The 23,489-nt window shown below is 34.7% G+C and overlaps 1 protein-coding gene across 8 annotated transcripts in view; it reads left to right on the top strand.

The window, feature by feature from the left end:
• The window catches only part of Tanc2 (tetratricopeptide repeat, ankyrin repeat and coiled-coil containing 2), a 467,438-nt gene that overhangs the window by 272,218 nt on the left and 171,731 nt on the right, over positions 1-23,489 (top strand). For all 8 annotated transcript variants that reach the window (XM_046460981.2, XM_046460989.2, XM_058584913.1 and 5 more), the window contains 2 exons: positions 215-478; positions 19,673-19,798. In XM_046460981.2, coding sequence (XP_046316937.1) covers positions 215-478; positions 19,673-19,798 — 390 coding nt within the window. The remainder of the gene's footprint in view (positions 1-214; positions 479-19,672; positions 19,799-23,489) is intronic.

The raw sequence follows: 23,489 nt of genomic DNA on the forward strand, positions 1-23,489 counted from the left end.
TTACTTTGTTCGTTTAAATAGAGTTGTTAACTATATCTGAGAAATGGTTGTGTTGTGGTTTTAATTATTTAAACTTCATGATCGAAATGTAATGATCATCAGTAACTTAAAAATAATGTTACTAATATTCTTATTATCTAATCATAAATTGTAATAATCATTAACAGATTAATCTCTACTTTCTGTTTTTGTAATTCATTTCACTCTTTTCCAGCTACTTTGACAAGCTATTCTGAAAACATGGAACGCACAAAATATGTTGGAGAAAGCAGTAAAGAATTAGGATCTGGAGGAAACCTAAAACCTTGGCAGACTCAAAAATCCAGCATGGACTCCTGTCTATATCGAGTAGATGAAAACATGACTGCTTCTACGTATAGTCTGAATAAGATCCCAGAGAGAAATTTGGAAACAGTTTTATCTCAGTCAGTGCAGTCTATTCCTTTGTATCTTATGCCACGGCCAAATTCAGTAGCAGGTAAGATATTTTGTTTTGTTTTTGTTTTTAAATAACCATTTCACTGGAGTACATATAGAAGTGAAAATAAATTCTCTTCTAAAAACATTTAAATTTTCTATTAATCTTCATTAAACCATTCTTTATGCTTTGGTAATATAGGTACATGTGTATATTTCTTTGAACTTGGGGAAGATTCATCTTTCTCAAGTGATTGCTTAGTTCTGCTCCCGTAATATGCAAAAACACACATTATATCAGAAACAGCTTATCAAGTATATCATCAAACTAATAAATTCTTTTTCTTACATCAGAATGAAAGAATTTTAGTTTGAGATTTTAGTTTTTTCCTAGAAGAATCACCAGGTACCTGTATTTCTAGAGAACAACTCATGCTTCTAGCAAATGCAGTTGTAAAAGAAAGATAGAGAAGGTTAAGTGACTGAAATGTGGAGTCGTCATTCTTTAACAGCTAATCAGAAATGATGTCAAGGGATATTTTTAATACAGTTAAGTTGCTATTTAATATTTAAAACCAAGCAGTTTTATAGAAATAGACATTCTGGCATTATCAAAATGCATCACCATCTGGACTTTGTCCAGACTACAAAATAAAATTTATGTTTGTCTTTCTTAACTTTCTTGATAAATGCCTGTGTAGATTTATCTAAGTGATGTAGAATAATAAAAACTTATTGTAGTCAAGAGCTCTTATTTCCCAGATATAATTGTTACTCAGATGATAGAGTGGTGCATATTACCCTTCCCAGTTCCCATTTCCCGCCTATTCTAAATCATTATTTTTTTGTACTTAATTCTGGGAGATGTATCAGGTGTCATTATGGGAGACTGGCTAATCTGGAAGATTAGTAATTGCAGAAGATTTCTTACTAATTCTTTATGATTGTCCACTTTTAAATATTTCTTCTCCTAGATCCTTCTAAATATATTGATCCCCAACTACCATATCATATTAGAATCCTAAAATTCTCTAATTTTATGGAAATTGTATTTTTCCAGAAGGAAAAGCATATAAATCCTAGCTTATATGTAAATGGGGAAATCCAGCTACTCAACTTTAAAATGTATCCCAGTTTACTTCCTAAGCTACAAAGATTTATAAGAAAATTCTGGATCTATTTTTTGAGAAAGGCATTGAATACTGTGTAGGAGAAATAGAGATAAAAGCTCTAGTTCATTCAGTTGAGCTACATAAGTTTCAATGTATTATATTAATTCATGGCCGTGTATCCCAGTCACTTAACAGCATTAGCATTCTGCACCCCTTTTTCCTTATTGCTCACCAGTGCATTTTCTCTATATCCCCTAGAACCATTTTTCAGTGTATTATTAATCAAGAACCTTCTCATTTGGTTAAAACCTATTCAGCCCTTCCTCAGGCTTCTCAGCCCAAGCATATCTCACAATTGTTCTCTATATTTGCCAACCATTCCCTTCCCCCTCTTGTAGTTATCTTGTGCCTTCCAGGCAATACCAGAACTGAGAGACCTGTGAGAAGAGAGACGGAACCAAGCCTTAGTGAATTTATTATTTTAATCTTAGTCTTGAAAAGTCATTAGAACTACATGTAACTAACCATGAGTCAGTGATAAGCCACAAGGCACCTACCAAATCATCCATCTGCCTGGCTACCTTTCCAGGCTGAACTCACAATCTCCCTCCTTCATGAAACTTTCCCCAGTCATTAATTGCTTCATCCTCTAGGCTCTTCCGTCCAACATATATATTTTTTTTCCTTTTGTGTTAACGACAGCTATTGTGTAAATGTATTGGTCTAACTACTATAATGTAAACTTTTTGAGATTAGTAACTGAGAATACTTCAGTAGATGCTTCATAATTATTGGTTGAGTAAGCACATTAATGAATGAACTGACCATATATGAAATCTGCTTTTAAATCCAGTTACAATTCCTTTTCATTCTACCATAGGATATATTCATCTTGTAGCAGAGATTACAAAAAAAATCAAGGTACCTTCATTTAAAGAAAGCACTATGTATATGAGATATTAATATAGACCAGTCATAAAACAGTTTTGGACTTATTTTTAATATCTCAGTATCTCATTCTTCCCAAATCACAATCTGTGGTTCTCTGTAATAAGTGGAGTGTACAACAGCATTTATCATTACGTGTTAACAACTGGCAACATAATTTTTTAATGTTTGACCAGAAAGCCTTTTTATTCAACTAGAAATGAACTGGCATTTTTATCTTACTAATAGTAGAGAATACTTGAAAGGGTCTAGGAGTAGCTGTATTACCAAATTTGCAGATTAGAAAAATGACTGTAAATATCCATCTATATAGACTAAATTGAAGAAGGAAAGCCTGAAGTTAGGAATAATAGTGAAAATCTTCTTCTGTTTTGGAAAATTACAAATAATGAATTACCTGATTGAAGGCTATGTTAATATGAGTAGAGAAAATAGCTTGAGAGAGTTTTTTATCTTAAAATGTAACATTTATTAGTTATTTTTTTAAATACAGAGAGGTCAAAGAAGAAGACAAAGCAAAAAAAATGAGCCTTAGTCTCTTTGCCCAGTGCTAGCCTTACATATTTTAGGAATTAAAGGTTTATATGTATTATAATTTTTATCTGATTTATATACTATATACTTCCAAAAATATGAAAGAAAAGGGAATAGCCACTCTTCTCTACCTCCTACCTCTCCACAAGAGTTAATATTTCTTATTCTTTAAAATCTATATATTTATGTATGTGTATATCTATAATGATATAGCTACATTTGGTTTTGATATATGTAAGAGATGTGAGGTCAGAAAATCAACAGGATTTATATAAGAGAAATTAAAGCATATAGTCTAAAAAATATATACATAAATGAACATATCAGCTTTGTTTATAATAGCCTAAAACTGCAAACATCCCAAATGTTCATCAACAGGTGAGTGAATATACAAATTGCAGTGTGTATGTGCAATAGAATACTACTCAGCAATAAAAGGAAAAAGAACTATTAGTACTGCAATAAGACATACAAAACTCAATTATGCTGGGTGAAAGAAGGCATCTTTTAGAAAATAGATACTGTGTTTATATAAAATCATAAAAAGTACAAACTAATCTATAGTCCTCTCTTCTGTTACAACCATCTGCATGTACAGGTATCACCTAGCCATCTTCATGTTTGCCTGTGAAAATTGGTGTTCAGGGAACTGGCATGAGTGTTGATCCTCTGGCTATCTCTAATTAAGAGTTATAAACTGCCTTTCATCTCAGACTCAAAAATCTCATGTCTTCTTCTAGTGCCCCAGGTTTTTTAGTTTACAAGTAGGATGATATACGAGATCTTTCACAGTTCTTGACAATGAGATGCCACTCTACCAGACCCACAAAACTAAAAGAAATAATATTGACAGGGATATGGTGCAATTGAAACTGTGATGCATCAATAATGGGAGTATGTTAATAAATTGGTTCTACCACTTTGAAAAGCTGTTTGGCAGGATCTGTTAAAGATATAACTATATTATATTTTACCAAAAATCTAGCAATTCCACTCACATAGAATGCCCATGAAAAATAAGTATGTTCAACAGAAGACAACTGTAAGAATGTTTGTAATTGTAATGCATTCTTCTGTCATTTATAACAAATTAAGATAAAAATAATAATACATCTGGAGAGGATAAAAACAAAAAAAGAATGTATTTTTTTTATTCAAAATAACCCAAAAATCTAAAATCCACCCAAATATTTATCAATTAGTAGGGTTGATGAATAAATTGTGTATAGCAGTGAAAAAGAATGTATTGCTGTTAATAGACAACATTGAATATGAGAATTCAGATTTGAAAGAATATAAACTAGATGAAGTATTTACATTTATATAAAGATTAAGAAAAACAGTCACTACTATGATGATAGAATCAAAGTAGCAGTTACCTTTGGTAGGGCTATTGACTAAGGAAGCTTTTTATATCTTGATCCAAATAGTGGTCATGTGGTGTGTACATATATAAAAGTTAATTGAGTACACTTTATGTATATAAATCCTACTGCAACTTTAAAAACAGATAAAAAATATATTTTGCCTCTTGTCTTTCTGGAAGGATTTTTTTCTTGTCATTGGTATAAAAATAAGTTATAGGAAACAAAGCCTTTATCTGAAATACCTACTTTTAATGTTGCTTAAAGACAACCTAATTGTAAAAATTGGATAGTTTACTTAAGGTGTTCCATTTTACTGAGAGTATAAAACAAAGATCAGTATCCAAACCAGCCAAAAATTATTATTGCCACCAGATAATCCCATTCTCACCTCCAGTCCCAGGTAGCTAATAATCTATTTTCTGACTCTATAGATTTATATTTTCTAGACTTTTTAATTTAAATGGAGTCATACACTATGATTTTTGTCTGGTTTCTTTCACTTGCTGCTTTTAAGGTTAATCTGTGACAAAGAATGTATCAGTAGTTTGTTGCTCTTTATTTCAAGAGTCTTCCAAACATATGTGTCTGCCACATTTTACCTATCCATTTACCAATTGAGAGACATTTAAGTTATTTCCAATTTGGGGCAATTATGAATAGTGCTGTTACAAACATTTGCATTAAGTCTGGATAGACATATTTTCATTTCCCTTAGATAAACACCTAGGAGTAGAATTGTTGTATGATATGGCAAATTTATTTTTAAATTTTTTTTAAAAATTGCCAAACTGTTTTTCAAAGTGATTATACAGTTCTGCATTTCTTTCAGCAAAGTACAAGTTTTCCTGTTTGTTTCTCCATATTTCCTTCCCCACTTGTTATTGTTTTATCTTTAGTATTTTTTGTAGTTATTCTAATAGGTGTGAAATGCTGTTTAATTGTGATTTCAATTTATATTTTGCTAATGCTTAATAATGTTGACCTATTTTGTGTATATATTAGCTATATACACATCTTCCTTAATGAAATTTCTGTTCAAATCTTTTTGTACATTTTCGTTTTTGATTCTTACTGGTTTTTAAGAATGTGTTATATATTCTAGATACAATTTGTATCAGACATGTGTTTGCAAATATTTTCTCCCAATCTATTGCTTATCTTTTCATATTTTATTGGTATATTTTGAGTCACTAAAATTTCAAATTTTGGTGAGGTATATTTATCAAAATTTTTTTATGGACCATGCTTTTGGTATATTTTTTCCTTCTGATTTTAGTAGAAAGTACACTACTTACTTTGTGTATTATAAAACAATGATTTCTTTGTTATTGAAGTTTTTTACAGTACTAGGGATTGGACCAGTTCTATCACTGAGCTGCATCCCCAGTCCTTTTTTTTTTTTTTTTTTTAGTTGTAGATGGCACAATACCTTTTTTGTTTATTTCTTTACGTGGTGCTGGGGATTGAACCCAGTGCCTCATGCATGCTAGCAAGCACTCTACCACAAGCCACAAGCCCAGCCCCTCCCTAGTCCTTTTAATTTTTTATTTTGAGACAGGGTCTTGCTGAGTTGTAGAAGAAAATATTTCTTTCCTGTGCACAGGAAATTAAATTAATTAAATGAATTAATTCTTCCTTTTTTCCTTCTCCTTCCTCTCCCCCACATTAAAAATGAAAATGATTGTAGTATCCAAAATTGTTTTGCTTGTAGACCTTGGTTGTTGATGATTTTTCATCCCATTATATTTAGGTTTTCTAGCCAGCAGAGGTTCTTAAGAAAAAGTGATAATACTTTTTTTAAAGAAAGGATAAAATGTAATATCAGAGACAAGTTAAATCCATCCTGGAACATAGGATTTTGTATTGTTGGAATAGTACACAAATTGATAGCTTTGAACAAGATACTTCATCTTAGGGGCTGGGTTTGTAGCTCAGTGGTAGAGCACTTGCCTAGCATGTGTGAGGCACTGGGTTTGATTCTCAGCACCACATATAAATAAATAAAATAAAGGTCTGCCAACAACTAATAAAAATATTTTTTAAAAAACATACTTCATCAGAGGAGTATCTCCTGTCAGTGTTGAACAAAGTACAAACTGATTTACTCTTTCCTACAGGCAAGTAATAATATAGGTCAGGGAATAGTTTGTATTGGGTGGTTTTCTGTATCCAAAAACCATGGCTTCAGTTTGCTCACAAAAGACATGCAGGTAGGGAACTGTGACAACTGACAGAACAGGCCCAGTTGCTCGCGGAGGGGCAGAGCTGCCAACCACGCCTGCAAGGTAGGCGGGCCTGGGACCCACTGGCAGAACAGGTGCAGCGGCCTGCTGAGGGGCAGAGCCGCCCCCTCCCCCCGCACCTGCAAGGTAGGCAGAACTGTGACCACTGACGGAACAGGCCCAGTGGCCCGCAGAGGGGCAGAGCTGCCAGCCACGCCTGCAAGGTAGGCGGGCCTGGGACCCACTGGCAGAACAGGTGCAGCGGCCTGCTGAGGGGCAGAGCCGCCCCGCCCCGCGCCTGCAAGGTAGGCGGAACTGTGACCACGGCAGAATAGGCCCAGTAGCCTGCTGAGGGGCAGAGCCGCCCCCTCCCCCCGCGCCTGCAAGTTAGGTGGAACTGTGACCACCGACAGAACAGGCCCAGTGGCCCGTGGAGGGGCAGAGCTGCCAACCACGCCTGCAAGGTGGGCGGACCTCCGACCCCCCCCCCCCCCCGGCAGATCAGGCCCAGCTGCCTGCTGAGGGGCAGAGCCGCCCCCTCCCCCCGCAGGCGCGCAAGGGGCCTGCAAGGTAGGCGGAACTGTGACCACCGACAGAACAGGCCCAGTGGCTCGTGGAGGGGCAGAGCCACCCCCATGCGCATGCAAGGTAGGTGGACCTGTGACCCACCGGCAGGACAGGCCCAGCATCCCGCGGAGGGGCAGAGCTGCCCCACGCGCCTGAAAGGTAGGCGGACCTGCGACCACCAACAAAACAGGCCAGACCTGCAACCGACAGAAAGAACAGGCCCAGTGGCCTGCGGAAGGGTAGAGCCGCCCCCCGCCCCCCGCGCCTGCAAGGTAGGCGGACCTGCGACCCACCGGCAGAACAGGCCCAGCGGCCTGCAGAGGGGCAGTGCCGCTGCCCGCGCCTGCAAAGTATGCAGAACTGTGACCAGCAACAGAACAAGCCCAGCCGCCCACAGAGGGGCAGAGACGCCGCCCGCGCCTACAAGGTAGGCGGACCTGCTACCGACCAGCAGAACAGGCCCAGCGGCCTGCCGGCGTGGTAGGCACATTGCCCCAATTGGAGGAGGGGCAGAGCCGCCGCCCACGCCTGCGAGGGAGACTTTGCAACTATACAAGAGCAATATAAATATATAGGGGGAAAATTCAATAGCACAACAGTTTCACCAAGCAGAAAGAAACGCGAACAGTATGAAGAGACAAGGAAAGAAAGGACCACAAGCAATGCAGGTCAACTCAACGTTAGAAGAGGTAATATCTGCAGCAGATGGAATGTCAGATAAAGAATTCAGGATATACATGCTTCAGATGATCTGGAGTCTCAAGGAAGACATCAGACAGCAAAATCAGACAATGAAAGATCACTTCAACAATGAATTACATAAACAAATCCAGGAAGCAAAAGATCAACTATACAGGGAGATAGAGGTTATAAAAAACAAACAAACAGAAATCCTAAAAACGCAGGAAGCAATAAACCAACTTAAAAACTCAATTGAGAATACTACCAGCAGAGTAGAACACTTAGAAGATAGAACATCAGACAATGAAGACAAAGTATTTCAACTTGAAAAGAACATAGACAGCTCAGCAAGACTGTTAAGAAACCATGAGCAGAACATCCAAGAAATATGGGATAACATAAAGAGACCAAACTTAAGAGTCATTGGGATACAGGAAGGGATAGAGGTTCAAACCAAAGGAATGAGCAATCTATTCAATGAAATAATACGAGAAAACTTCCCAGACTTGAAGGATGAGACAGAATCCCAAATCCTAGAAACCTACAGGATGCCGAATGTGCAAAATCATAAGAGATCCACACCTAGACACATTATAATGAAGATGCCCAACATACAGAATAAGGAGAGAATTTTAAAAGCTACAAGAGAAAGGAAGCAGATTACATTTAGGGTAAGCCAATCAGGATAACAGCTGATCTTTAAACACAGACTCTGAAAGCTAGAAGATCCTGGAATAACATATTTCAAACACTGAAAGAAAATGGGTTCCAACCAAGAATTGTGTATCCAGCGAAATTAAGCTTCAGGATGGAAGATGAAATTAAAACCTTCCACGACAAACAAAAGTTTAAAGAATTTGCAGCTAGAAAACCATCTCTTCAAAACATCCTCGGCAAAACATTACAGGAAGAGGAAATGGAAAATAACAATGAAAACCAACAGTGGGAGGTAGGACACTAAAGGGGGGAAAAATAATCAAAGAGGAAAACAAACCATGTTTAGTAACATAAATAAACAAATATGGCTGGAGGAACAACCCATATCTCAATAATAACCCTAAATGTTAATGGCTTAAACTCACCAATTAAGGTGAGTTTCTACTAGTCTACAGGCTAGTAGAATGGATCACAAAACAAGACCCAACAATATGCTGCCTACAGGAGACGCATTTGATAGGAAAAGACATACATAGGCTGAAGGTGAAAGGTTGGGAAAAATCATATCACTCATATGGACTTCGGAAACAAGCAGGAGTGTCCATACTCATATCAAATAAAATAGATTTCAAGCCAAAGTTAATCAAAAGGGATAAAGAGGGACACTACATACTGCTCGAGGGAACCATACACCAACAAGACATAACAATCATAAATATATATGCCCCAAACAATGGTGCAGCTATGTTCATCAAACAAACTCTTCTCAAGTTCAAGAGTCTAATAGACCACCATACAGTAATCATGGGAGACTTCAACACACCTCTCTCACCACTGGAAAGATCTTCCAAACAAAAGTTGAATAAGGAAACTATAGAACTCAATAACACAATTAATAACCTAGACTTAATTGACATATATAGAATATACCACCCAACATCAAGCAGTTACACTTTTTTCTCAGCAGCACATGGATCCTTCTCAAAAATAGATCATATATTATGTCACAGGGCAACTCTTAGACAATATAAAGGAGTAGAGATAATATCATGCAACTTATCTGATCATAATGGAATGAAACTGAAAATCAACGATAAAAGAAGGAAGGAAAAATCATGCATCACTTGGAGAATGAATAGTAGGTTACTGAATGATCAATGGGTTATAGAAGACATCAAGGAGGAAATTAAAAAATTCTTAGAGATAAATGAAAACACAGACACAACATATCAGAATCTATGGGACACATTGAAAGCAGTTCTAAGAGGAAAATTCATTGCTTGGAGTTCATTCCTTAAAAAAAGAAAAAACCAACAAATAAATGATCTCATACTTCATCTCAAAATCCTTGAAAAAGAAGAGCAAAACAACAGCAAAAGAAGTAGAAGACAAGAAATAATTAAAATCAGAGCTGAAATTAATGAAATCGAAACAAAAGAAACAATTGAAAAAATTGACAAAACTAAAAGTTGGTTCTTTGAAAAAATAAATAAAATCGACAGACCCTTAGCCATGCTAATGAAGAGAAGAAGAGAGAGAACTCAAATTACTAGCATACGGGATGAAAAGGCAATATCACAACAGACACTTCAGAAATACAGAAGATAATCAGAAATTATTTTGAATCCTTATACTCCAATAAATTAGAAGATAGTGAAGGCATTGATAAATTTCTTAAGTCATATGATCTGCCCAGATTGGGTCAGGAGGATATAGACAACCTAAACAGACCAATATCAATTGAGGAAATAGAAGAAACCATCAAAAGACTACCAACTAAGAAAAGCCCAGGACCGGATGGGTATACAGCAGAGTTTTACAAAACCTTTAAAGAAGAACTAATACCAATACTTTTCAAGCTACTTCAGGAAATAGAAAAAGAGGGAGAACTTCCAAATTCATTCTACAAGGCCAACATCACCCTGATTCCTAAACCAGACAAAGACATTTCAAAGAAAGAAAACTACAGACCAATGACTCTAATGAACCTAGATGCAAAAATCCTCAATAAAATTCTGGCGAATCGGATACAAAAACATATCAAAAAAATTGTGCACCATGATCAAGTAGGATTCATCCCTGGGATGCAAGGCTGGTTCAATATACGGAAATCAATAAATGTTATTCACCACATCAATAGACTTAAAGATAAGAACCATATGATCATATCGATAGATGCGGAAAAAGCATTCGACAAAGTACAGCATCCCTTTATGTTCAAAACACTAGAAAAACTAGGGATAACAGGAACATACCTCAATATTGTAAAAGCAATCTATGCTAAGCCTCAGGCTAGCATCATTCTGAATGGAGAAAAACTAAAGGCATTCCCTCTAAAATCTGGAACAAGACAGGGATGCCCTCTCTCACCACTTCTGTTCAACATAGTTCTCGAAACACTGGCCAGAGCAATTAGACAGACGAAAGAAATTAAAGGCACAAAAATAGGAAAAGAAGAACTTAAATTATCACTATTTGCAGTGACATGATTCTATACCTAGCAGACCCAAAAGGGCCTACAAAGAAACTATTAGAGCTAATAAATGAATTCAGCAACATGGCAGGCTATAAAATCAACACACATAAATCAAAGGCATTCCTGTATATTAGCGACAAATCCTCTGAAATGGAAATGAGGACAACCACTCCATTTACAATATCCTCAAAAAAAAAAAAATAAAATAAAATACTTGGGAATCAACCTAACAAAAGAGGTGAAAGACTTATACAATGAAAACTACAGAACCCTAAAGAGAGAAATAGAAGAAGATCTTAGAAGATGGAAAAATATACCCTGTTCATGGATAGGCAGAACTAACATCATCAAAATGGCGATATTACCAAAAGTTCTCTATAGGTTTAATGCAATGCCAATCAAAATCCCAACGGCATTTCTTGTAGAAATAGAGAAAGCAATCATGAAATTCATATGGAAAAATAAAAGACCCAGAACAGCAAAAACAATGCTAAGCAGGAAGTGTGAATCAGGTGGTATAGCGATACCAGATTTCAAACTATACTACAGAGCAATAGTAACAAAAACAGCATGGTACTGGTACCAAAACAGGTGGGTGGACCAATGGTACAGAATAGAGGACACAGAAACCAATCCACAAAATTACAACTATCTTATATTTGATAAAGGGGCTAAAAGCATGCAATGGAGGGAGGATAGCATCTTCAACAAATGGTGCTGGGAAAACTGGAAATCCATATGCAACAAAATGAAACTGAATCCCTTTCTCTCGCCATGCACAAAAGTGAATTCAAAATGGATCAAGGAACTTGATATCAATCAGAGACATGGCGTCTGATAGAAGAAAAAGTTGGCTACGATCTACATACTGTGGGGTCGGGCTCCAAATTCCTCAATAGGACACCCATAGCACAAAAGTTAATAACTAGAATCAACAAATGGGACTTACTCAAATTAAAAAGTTTTTTCTCAGCAAAAGAAACAATAAGAGAGGTAAATAGGGAGCCTACATCCTGGGAACAAATCTTTACTCCTCACACTTCAGATAGAGCCCTAATATCTAGAGTATACAAAGAACTCAAAAAATTAGACAATAAGATAACAAATAACCCAATCAACACATGGGCCAAGGACCTGAACAGACACTTCTCAGAGGAGGACATACAATCAATCAACAAGTACATGAAAAAATGCTCACCATCTCTAGCAGTCAGAGAAATGCAAATCAAAACCACCCTAAGATACCATCTCACTCCAGTAAGATTGGCAGCCATTATGAAGTCAAATAACAACAAGTGCTGGTGAGGATATGGGGAAAAGGGTACACTTGTACATTGCTGGTGGGACTGCAAATTGGTGCAGCCAATTTGGAAAGCAGTATGGAGATTTCTTGGAAAGCTGGGAATGGAACCACCATTTGACCCAGCTATTCCCCTTCTCGGTCTATTCCCTAAAGACCTAAAAAGAGCATGCTACAGGGACACTGCTACATCGATGTTCATAGCAGCACAATTCACAATAGCAAGACTGTGGAACCAACCTAGATGCCCTTCAATAGACGAATGGATAAAAAAAAATGTGGCATTTATACACAATGGAGTATTACTCTGCATTAAAAAATGACAAAATCATAGAATTTGCAGGGAAATGGATGGCATTAGAGCAGATTATGCTAAGTGAAGCTAGCCAATCCCTAAAAAACAAATGCCAAATGTCTTCTTTGATATAAGGAGAGTAACTAAGAACAGAGTAGGGACGAAGAGTATGAGAAGAAGATTAAGATTAAACTGGGATGAGAGGTGGGAGGGAAAGGGAGAGAGAAGGGAAATTGCATGGAAATGGAAGGAGACCCTCAGGGTTATACAAAATTTCATACAAGAGGAAGTGAAGGGAAAGGGGAAAATAATACAAGGGGGAGAAATGAATGACAGTAGAGGGGGTAGAGAGAGAAGAGGGAGGGGAGGGGAGGGGGGATAGTAGAGGATAGGAAAGGCAGCAGAATACAACAGACACTAGTATGGCAATATGTAAATCAATGGATGTGTAACTGATGTGATTCTGCAATTTGTATACGGGGTAAAAATGGGAGTTCATAACCCAATTGAATCAAAGTGTGAAATATGATATATCAAGAACTATGTAATGTTTTGAACAACCAACAATAAAAAATTAAAAAAAAGACATGCAAGTAAGCTAAAACCAAAACAAGTCATTTATTTTCAAAATTAATAGATTATAGGTTTTAAATATTTCCAGAATGTAGAGAAATAAAATTACTTTCACAGAGAATTAGCTTGTACAAAGTGAATAATGTAGCTGATAAAACTATAACCTCTAAATGCTTAAATGATTAGATATCTAAATTATTTGTTAAAATAAATATTCTTAGCTCAAGACAGTCCTGTCATTTATTTTAGCTCTACATATACATATTTTCCTTTACTAATTGTATATAAAAGTGGTTCCCCAATCTCAAATCTCCTTGTTGAACAGAAATAACTAAGGATTTCAAATATGAAATGAGCTTGAAATAGGAAAACATTTTCTATATTCATACATAATAAACTGTTCTAAACATATAAACAAGTAAAGGGTGGGGGATGGGGAGTAATGAAGTTAGTAACAAAAACCTTGATCAAATCCAACTTTTAGCTATATATACTGTTAAACTCCTCACTCCCCTTCTTTTAAGATCCGTAGAGGCAAGAGAAAGGGCAAGTACTGAGGACTGAATTAGAGAATATTATATTCTATGCTTTTATAATTATATCAAAATGAATCCTAATATTATGTTTAACTAAAAAGAATCAATAAAAAAATCACAACCAAAAATAAATAAGTAAATTTGTAATTTTTCCTTCTTTTTTAAACTTAAGCTTAATATGAGTAATATGAGTATTTCAGAAACCAAATAATATTGAAAAATGCTGTAAAAACATGCCATTTGATTATTTTTAAAATCCTTAGGGAATAATTTTTCATTAGTCCTTCCATGTTACAGACTTAGAAGAGAATCATCTTCTTTTGCCTGAGTTTCTTGACATCTTTATAGGACCACATCTTCTGACATGAATAGACAATAGTCAAGGAATAATTAAAAGTCATTTCGGCTACTGCCATATTGAATTCTAAGTAATAAAACTATTTGTATTATTACATAATCCCAAGACCCTTGATTTTAAAAAAGTGGGGTAGGTAGGCATGCTTGTATGCTTGTTCTTTTCTTTTCTCTTTCTTTCTTGCTTTCTTTTTCTTTCTTTTTTGTTGTTGTTGTTGTTGTTTTTGTTGGGGGAAGTGGCACTGGGGATTAAAGTCAGTGTCTTTTGTATACTGAGCATGCATTCTGCCACTAAGCCACATCCCTAGCCCCTGGACTTTGGCCTTTTTATAACATTTTTACTTCTGTGGACAATGGAGTCAGCACATGTGTAAATGTCTATGTAGAGTTATTTAAATTTTTTTTTCCAAGTCTTTTATTCACTTGTAACATATAGAGGAAATATGTATTATGAAATTCTTAAGATAATTATATTTTATTAACTTCATTAAAACAGACGTTTTATAATATAAGTATAAATATATTGCTCCAATAGATTTAGCTATATACTGTTAGATTCTCAAAAATTCTTTAGATAGATGTACCAATTAAAAGTTTCATGTTCCACTTGAGAGGATAGTACATTTTACTGAAAACAAAAACTTTTTCATTTGAATAATGAAGTCATTGAGGCTGAGTTTTGGCAGTCTGCAGCATTAGGACTTCGGTTTTTCTCAGAGTAGTTCAATTTTCAGAATAAAAAACATAAATGTCCATACACCTTTAAAATAAAATTCTAAATTATGAAAAGTTTAAATTATGGATTGCCTTTTTTTGACCCTATGAGTTGGAAAGAAGTAGACCATTGTGGCATTGTGGTTGCATGCAGAAATTATCAGAGTAGCCTGTATGGTCATTCTTTATATCTTAAAATGAGATTGGCAATGACTTGGAGGGATGTGGGAAACAGGAAATGTTTGCTTGCAACAGCTGTCCTCAGTGCTTTATGTAAGAATGAGGGGTCTATCAGGGAATTCACACAGACAACAAAAAGTCAGTTAAAATATAAACTCTCACCATCTACTTGTTATTGCTTGGATCTGTACATTTTCCTGAGAATATTAAGAATCAGGTAAATGCAGAATGGGAATTTAGAGGGATTTAAATGAGTCTAACTATAATGCAGATTTTACAAAAAAAATTTACAAATGGGCTTTCAGTCAGAATGTTGGCTTTATATATCAAAGGTATAAGGACAGCAGAATGGCTTCTTGCCCAGGAAGTAGCAAACAGAAGTGTCAGTCTAGGCTCCCTGCTTAGGTCAGCCAGAATAGGGGTTACCGTATCTATTTGTATTAGTTGCAATTGATATAAGAAATAATTCAAACTGACTTCCAAACTCAATATAGAGTTGTCTCTGAAATTTTTTATGCCAAATGTTTTCTGCTGGATTTTTTTTTTCTGCTCATTACAGTACATTTAAATATCTTAACTTTTTAAAAAAGTATATCAGTTAAATGTTCTATGACCAAGTGACTCTCAGCTGTTCCAATCTGATAAAAATCGCCTTCCTTCCCTCTTCCCACTTCCTCATCTAAAGCAAGGCAGATTTTGTGAATTTCCTTTTTAAAGCTTTTTCCTTTTATATAAAATTTTTATTGTAGATTTGTTTTCTATTTCTTTTTTTTTAATATTTTATTGTTGGTTGTTCGAAACATTACATAGTTCTTGATATATCATATTTCACACTTTGATTCAAGTGGGTTATGAACTCCCATTTTTACCCCGTATACAGATTGCAGAATCACATCAGTTACACATCCATTGATTTACATGTTGCCATACTAGTGTCTGTTGTATTCTGCTGCCTTTCCTATCCTCTACTATCCCCCCTCCCTTCCCCTCCCCTCCCCTCTTCTCTCTCTACCCTCTCTACTGTCATTCATTTCTCCCCCTTGTATTTCTAAAATTCACTCAAACTCACCTAATTATCTCTTATACTTATATCTGGTAAGCATCCACTAAATGTTACAGTATTAATTTAATCTAATGGAATTGTCTCCCAAAATTGCACTACAGTTTCACAGTAAGAATGGCACTATGCCATGGAAATATATGTGTCCTTATAGAGCTGTCATTGGTCTAGATGTATAGGATGATGATGTTCAAGGAATTGTTGCTATAGCTACCTCCTTCAGAATTACCCTACAAAAATTAATTTGTTGTTCATTGATTGTTTAAATGTAGCTGATACATAAAGTTTATGTATAATACGAGATTCAATTATAAACAAGTATATATTGAGCATGCATTATATGCCAGACACTGTTCAAAGTGCTTAAGTATCATTAAGTAACAAAACAAAGATTCCCACAATTGTGCAGCTTTGCATTTTCCTTGGAGGAAGTAAAATAACATAAGTAATTTATATAGTATAATAGATAATGATATATGCTGTGGACAAAGGTAAAGTAAGATCAGCAATGCCTGAAGGAAGGTATTGTGAACATCATTAAGCTAAGCATATTATTGCAGTGATGTCTATTACATAGAAAATAAGAAATAAGAAAATAAAGCAATGAGAATGAGGCCAGGCAGATTACTAAATCTAGGTAGTAGTCTAGAATTCATTTCTATAGTGAGCATTATGTGCAGGACACTCTGATTTACTTTGAAGGGTAAAGTTGATCAAAGATGAATTAAATGTTGACTCTTGCCCTCAAGACCTATTGCAATTAATGAGGAAAGACAGATATGTAAACAAAACTAAATAGTAGTTCTAAACAGCAATATACATATGGTTGCTGAAAGGAAAAAGCAATTAATTTGTCTGGGAGATGAACCAGGAAAGCAGAGAAAGGTTTAGCCCAAGCAAAGTTTTTACAAAGGGTAAAAAAAGATTGATAAAATATAACAAAGAACTTTTCTGAGAAAATACTTGAAAATAGAGAAGATTCGGATGACTGTGAGGAAGAGGTTAATGTAATCCCATTTGTCTCTTTTTGCTTTTGTTTCCATTGCTTTTGGGTTCTTTTTTTTTTTTTTAATTCCTTATACATTCTCCAATTTTTTTTCCTAGTAAGCATCTAATTTCATTCTTTTGCATATAGATATTTGCCTTTCCCAGACCATTTACTGAAGAGACCATCCTTTCCCCTTTGTGAGTTTTCAGCCCTTTTATTGAAGATCAGATGGCAACCAATATATAGTTTCATTTCTGGGCTTTCTATTCTATTCCACTGGTATGTGTGTCTTTTTATGCCAACACCATGTTGTGTTGATTACTGCAGCTTTGTATAGTATATTTTATGTCAGCTAGTATAATGCTTCCTGCTTTGTTCCTTTTGCTCAAGATTACTTTGGCTATTCAGGATCTTTTGTGTTGCCATACAAATTTTAGCATCTTCTTTTTTCTGATTCTCTGAAGTATATCATTGGCATTTTGATAGAGATTTCATTGACTAGAGATTATTTGGGGTGGTATTGACTTTTAATATTGTTGATTCTTCCAACCATGATCACAGGATATTTTTCCATTTTGTGTGTACATATTGCCTTTAATTTCTTTCATCAGTATTTTTATTATTTCCATTGTAGAGCTGTTTCATCTTCCTGGTTAAATGTATTCCTAGGATTTTATTGATTGATTGATTTTTGTGGCTATTGTAAATGGGATTGCTTTCTTTATTTCTTTTTTAGATAATTCACTATTGGTATATGGAAACATAACTGATTTTTAACATTGATAATGTATCCTGCAACTTTGCAGAATTTGCTTATTTGCTAATGTTTTTAAGTAGAATCTTGGAGGGATTTTTTTGTATAAAAGATCATGTCATCTATAAACAGCAAGAGTTTAACTTTTTCATTTCAAATTTGGATGCCCTTTAATTCTTTTTCTTGCCTGATTGCTGTGGCTAGGACTTCCAGTAATACATTGGATAAAAGTGGTAGAAGTGGGTATCCTTATCTAGTTCTAGCTTTTAAGATTTTATTTGAATATTAAAATGTGAATAGAAGAGTCTCATTAACCTTCTTTCAAATAAATTACTCTTCAGTTTATCAGCTTAAAAAGTATCCTATAAGTCTTTATTTTCTTATTAAAAAATAAATAAATAAAACATTTTAGGCTTTGGGGCCAGGGGAGGTGGTGTTATTTTTATTTTAGTGCTTGGAACTCAGCACAACATAAAAAAATAAATGTCATGCTATCCATTTACAACTATTAAAAAAAGTTAAAACAACAAACCATGGGGAGCCAGGCACAGTGATGCACACCTATAATCCCAGTGGCTTAGGAGACTGAGGCAGGAGGATCAAAGCCAGCCTCAGCAACTTAACAAAGCCTTTAGCAACTTACTGAGTCTATCTCAAAATAAAAAATAAAACAGTGTAGGAATGTGGCTCAGTGGTTAAGAGGCCTTGTTCTGATACAGTCCTGACATTTTTCACTAACAATTTTGTTATATTTATTGAGTGAATAAATGAATGAGAAAGTTAATGAATGAATGTCATCTCCCAAGGTCAATCACCATTAACAACTTATTTGTGAGTGTATGGATATAACTTTACCTACTTTCATCAAGCTTGTTTCCTTACATTGAGAGAATTCTAGGCTGTTTCCTTTTCGGGCTCATTTATAATCAGCTATAGGTAAAATAATATATGTCATAGGTGGTAAAAGTGGATTATAAAATCTACAAAGCAAAGCACCATGTCATTTTCTATAACTCTCAACATATGATGCAGTTTCTTACTTATAAAAGTACTCTCTAGGAATTTGATGGCAAAACATTTGAGGGCAGCAACCATAAAAAGATAAGCCATCAATAATGAGAAGATGGTATCTAATATTTTCAAGGAAAAAAACACAGATACTCAAAAATTTATTGAAATTTGAGACATTCATGTAAAGTGAATTTTTCATTTCACTGTTAATTTTCAGGAGAAACATTTTTACTATTTCAATAACAACGAAACTTCCCTTTTGATGCAGCTTTCATGATTAGGCAGGCATTCAGAAGCACAATGACATTTCAAGTTCTTGGACTGGCATTTTATTTATTTTTCACTTTAAATCAAATAGTTTTTACCATATACAACTTAATAAAATGAGATTTTTATGTTTATCTAGTTTGTTTGTTTCTGTTTGCTATTTGAATAAGAAATATTATATTCCTCTATTTAAGGTTATAGAACTTCTTAGCAAATACAGACTTGTGATGTTCTGTCTTAAAGCTGCAATCAAAATGAAAGCACAAGTTTAAAAAAATGTAGTTAGCTTTTTAATGGCATAAAATGTGTGCATATTATATATTAAACATATGTAGTTTGGGTTTGGTTTGGTACGGTACTGGGGATTGAACCCAGGGACACTAAACCACTGAGCCACATCTCCATTCCCTTATTTATATTTTATTTAGAGACAGGGTCTTGCTGAGTTTCTCGGGGCCTTGCTAAGTTGCTCAGACTAGCTTTGAACTTGTAATCCTCCTGCCTCAGTCTCCCAGTTGCTGGGTGTGTGCCACTGAGGCTGGCTCCACACATGGTCATTTGTGTTGGAGTGAATTTACAAATTAAGATTATAAGTTTTGCAAGATATAGAGTAGGTAAAGGAATTTTCATATTTTAACTTAATTTTTCTTTCTTGTCAGCCACCAGCTCTGCCCACTTGGAGGATCTTGCATACTTGGATGAGCAAAGACATACACCTTTGAGAACTTCTCTTCGAATGCCAAGACAGAGTATGGGTGGTGCACGCACACAGCAGGATTTAAGAGGTTAGAACCATGGAAGGGCTTTAGGGATACCTGGTAACAAATGAAAATGGGCAAAATTCCAAAAGTTCCATTTTTTCCCCATATCCAAACTTACTTAAGCCTCCCTTAAATAATTAATATTTCAATTATTATTTAATATTCATAATTCAATATTTATTAAATTTTATTATTTAGTAATTAGATCATAGAGATTTTAGCATATGACTAATTACTTCTATAAATAGATTGGTGATTACAAATATTTCTATAATAAGAATAATCCCTGAAAGCAACAAGTCCTTGAAATTCCGAAAGAAAACAAATGTTAAAGACTGGAGGAAATAACTTTTTGAAGATGGAGGATTTCAGATTAACTGTTGACCAACTTCAGCCCTAATCATATTGTTCGACTACATTGAACTTTGTACTTAGAATTATGTATTTAGAATTGAGAGAATTTTTTTCATTTTCATTCTAATGGCCATTCCTTATAACATGCAATACTTTATTTTCTTGGAGTTTCCAGCAATACCTCTAATTCTTTCCTAGCAACAACTTATCCTTTCCCACTTAGGCACCTGAATTTTTGTGTATTTGTTGTTTTTTGTTTTGTATATTAGAGATTGAACCTAGGAGCACTTAACCTCTGAGCCACATCCCCAGCCTGATTTTTATTTTGTATTTTGAGACAGGGTCTTTCTGAGTTGCTCAGGGCCTCACTAAGTTGCTGAGGCTGGCTTTGAACTCATAATCCTCCTGCTTCAAATCTCCCAAGCTGCTGAGATTACAGGCATGTACCACTGTGCCCAGCCTATTTCTTTTATCTTCTTTGTGGCCATGCTACATTCTTCTACAAGCAGGAACCTGATCTTTTCAGATTTTCATTTTGTTATAATAATGGTCTGGTTAAAGCGTGTATTATTGGTATCTGTGCCTCTTGTTTACTCAGAATGTACCAAACTGCCTCTGATAGTTTTAGCAGGTCTATTTTCCTCTAATAAATAGTGATCCATAATTTTACTGTATCAAGCATATTTTTTATCTTATATATTTTTTCATCTTTCCTTTGCTTTCCCTCTTCTCCCTTGTCCTATATCCTGCCCTAAGCAGGGCAGGATGCTTAACTCCCACAGGAAGAAATTTATACATGGCTGCTGTCCATTTTGCTAACAGTTTTTCAGTGATGGTTAAGGAAATAGTGTAAAATAATTGATTGTATGGCTACAGTTACCACACTTCCATCAAAATAGTTGATGGCCTCAGTCATAGTTTCAGTTCCTAAACCTTTTTGTCCATCCTGATTGCTGCTTGGTATAGGCAATTGTGTGTTTCCAGTCCAGAAAATGGAATTATGTCAAATACTACTTTAGATTATATCCAAAGCCTGAATAAATTTACCAAATAATTTATTTGTGCAAAGACCACAGTGCACTACACCATAATAAAGAAAATTAGACAGAACTACTGATTCATTCAGACATTCAAATTTATTTGAAAATCTGCCACATTGTCATCCCCTTGCATTTCACTACTGAAAAAATACTGATGTTATTAATATTATTTTTCATTTTTTAAAAATTATTGCATCATGGGTGTTATACTACATGGAAAACAAAATCAACCGATTTCAGTTGTGTTATTTTGGGAATTCTTCATTTTGAGTTATACTGATACTTGATAGCACATTTCTGCTTCTAGTATCTAAAGGTTTAATAAATTTTTGACAGACACGTTTTAACTTGATATTTGCACACAGATATCAGTTGTATCTAAAATATAACAAGATCTTTTCCATTATATTGCACTTCAGCCAGAACATTTAGTCAAACAACAAAACTACGTCCAAAAATTTTTTTCAAACATACTTACTTCTTTAGGAAGTTCTCCATCTGAGTAATGTATTTATAATAATACTAATTTCATAACCCTTACAGGAAGTGTCTTGGCTTACTTTTTATGTTAACACTTATGCTGAAGTTTGTCCAGTGATGAAAGTGCTATAATATTTGTGTTTCAGTTCCTTGGTGTTATCTTTATTTTTCAAGAGCTTCTCTCTCTCTCTCTCTCTCTCTCTCTCTCTCTCTCTCTCTCTGTAAGTTATAGATGGACACAATACCTTTATTTTATTTGTTTATCTTTTTAATGTGTTGCTCAGGATCAAACCCAGTGCTTCACAAATGCTAGGCAAGTGCTCTACCACTGAGCCATAACCACAGCCCCAAGAGCTTTTCTCTTAACAGTCTAAATGGTTAGAACATGCCATTCAAGTAGGTGCATTGATCCATTGATCCATTTAGGAATACTGACGTCTTCTAAGTTAACATATTCTAACTCAGAACTTAGAGGCCCTGGAGAATAATCTTCTCTTAGAAGGTAATATGTTATCTTAGTCACTGTTTACAAATGGATTGTATGACTTATTATGACTTAAAGCACATTAAGAAGAAAAGAAAACAAACTTGAAAAGAAAAACTTCCCTTAGGTTTCTGTAGTCCTCCTTGGCAGCCTCTATAACTTGTGATTATTATAGCCAAATATTGCACTTTATTGTAAGAAAATATTTAGATTGTTTCCCTGGAATAATTTTTTAAAACATGTTACATCATACTTTATAATTTTCAAGTAAAAGAACATATAAGTTGCAGCCATATTTCGGTTTTACATCCTTTTATTCTAATTATTATCAAAGTAGAACTATCTTATTCCCCAAAAGTAAAAAAATAATATGAGCTTTTTAAAATATGCATGAAAGTGTATATTTCCACATTACAGGTATCTTTCTACATTTTAAAGTATTACTCAGGTTCTCTGAAATAGTATTTTAGTCACAATTCCAATATTAAATGATTCTGGATCTTTAGAAATTATATTTGATATTCTTGTACACTGTGGTATATCCAGAGGTAACTAAGTTTATTGACTGATTCCAAATATAAAAACTGTCTGAAATAATGTCTGCCAGAGAAAAGTCTTAAGAGCATTTTGAGATGGCAGGCATTTATTGGAGTTTCATATAGATAGAGTTTTGCACTATTCTGTTTAGATCAGTGTTTCTCAAACTTTTTGGTCCCAGGACCCCTTTACACTCTTAAAATATTGTGGATGACCCTAAAAAGCTTCTTATTTATACGGATGAAATTGGTATTTACCATATCATAAATTAAAACTAATATACAAAATATTAGTTTTTAACTGTTATATATAATAATGTATTTTTAAATAATACAGATTTTTAAAATATCCATATATTTATTTTTTATAAACAGCAATAGATGTATTCATTGCATGTTAATATCATGTAAGCTATGGAAAATTCCACTGTACATTTGTGAGAGAATAACAGTAGAAAAAGAAAAATAGTCTCTTATAAAAATAATTTTGACTTTGAGGACCACGAGAACATGTCCTGAGAACCCCCAAGGATAACCATTTCACACTTTAAAAATCAATAGTTTATAGAGTATGCCATTGTAGTTGAAGATAAGTTTTGCCTCAAGGACCATACAGTCTGTTTACAGAAATGGAAAAAAAAAGTTGTTGGAAGTTGCTCATGAACATAGCTAAAAAAAAAAAAGAGCATAGGCACAGTTTAATAACTGCCTTAAATAACTGAATTGTTTAATCTGAATTTTGACTTCTGATGTAGAAATTGTTGGAGATTTGGATCTTTTACTAGGGTGTCAATATCTGCTTCATTAGTAAAAAAATCAGA

The sequence above is a fragment of the Marmota monax genome, unplaced genomic scaffold, assembly GCF_021218885.2.
Source record: "Marmota monax isolate L192 unplaced genomic scaffold, Marmota_monax_Labrador192_F-V1.1 WCK01_AAM20220418_F8-fsc00319, whole genome shotgun sequence".
Classification (NCBI taxonomy): domain Eukaryota; kingdom Metazoa; phylum Chordata; class Mammalia; order Rodentia; family Sciuridae; genus Marmota; species Marmota monax.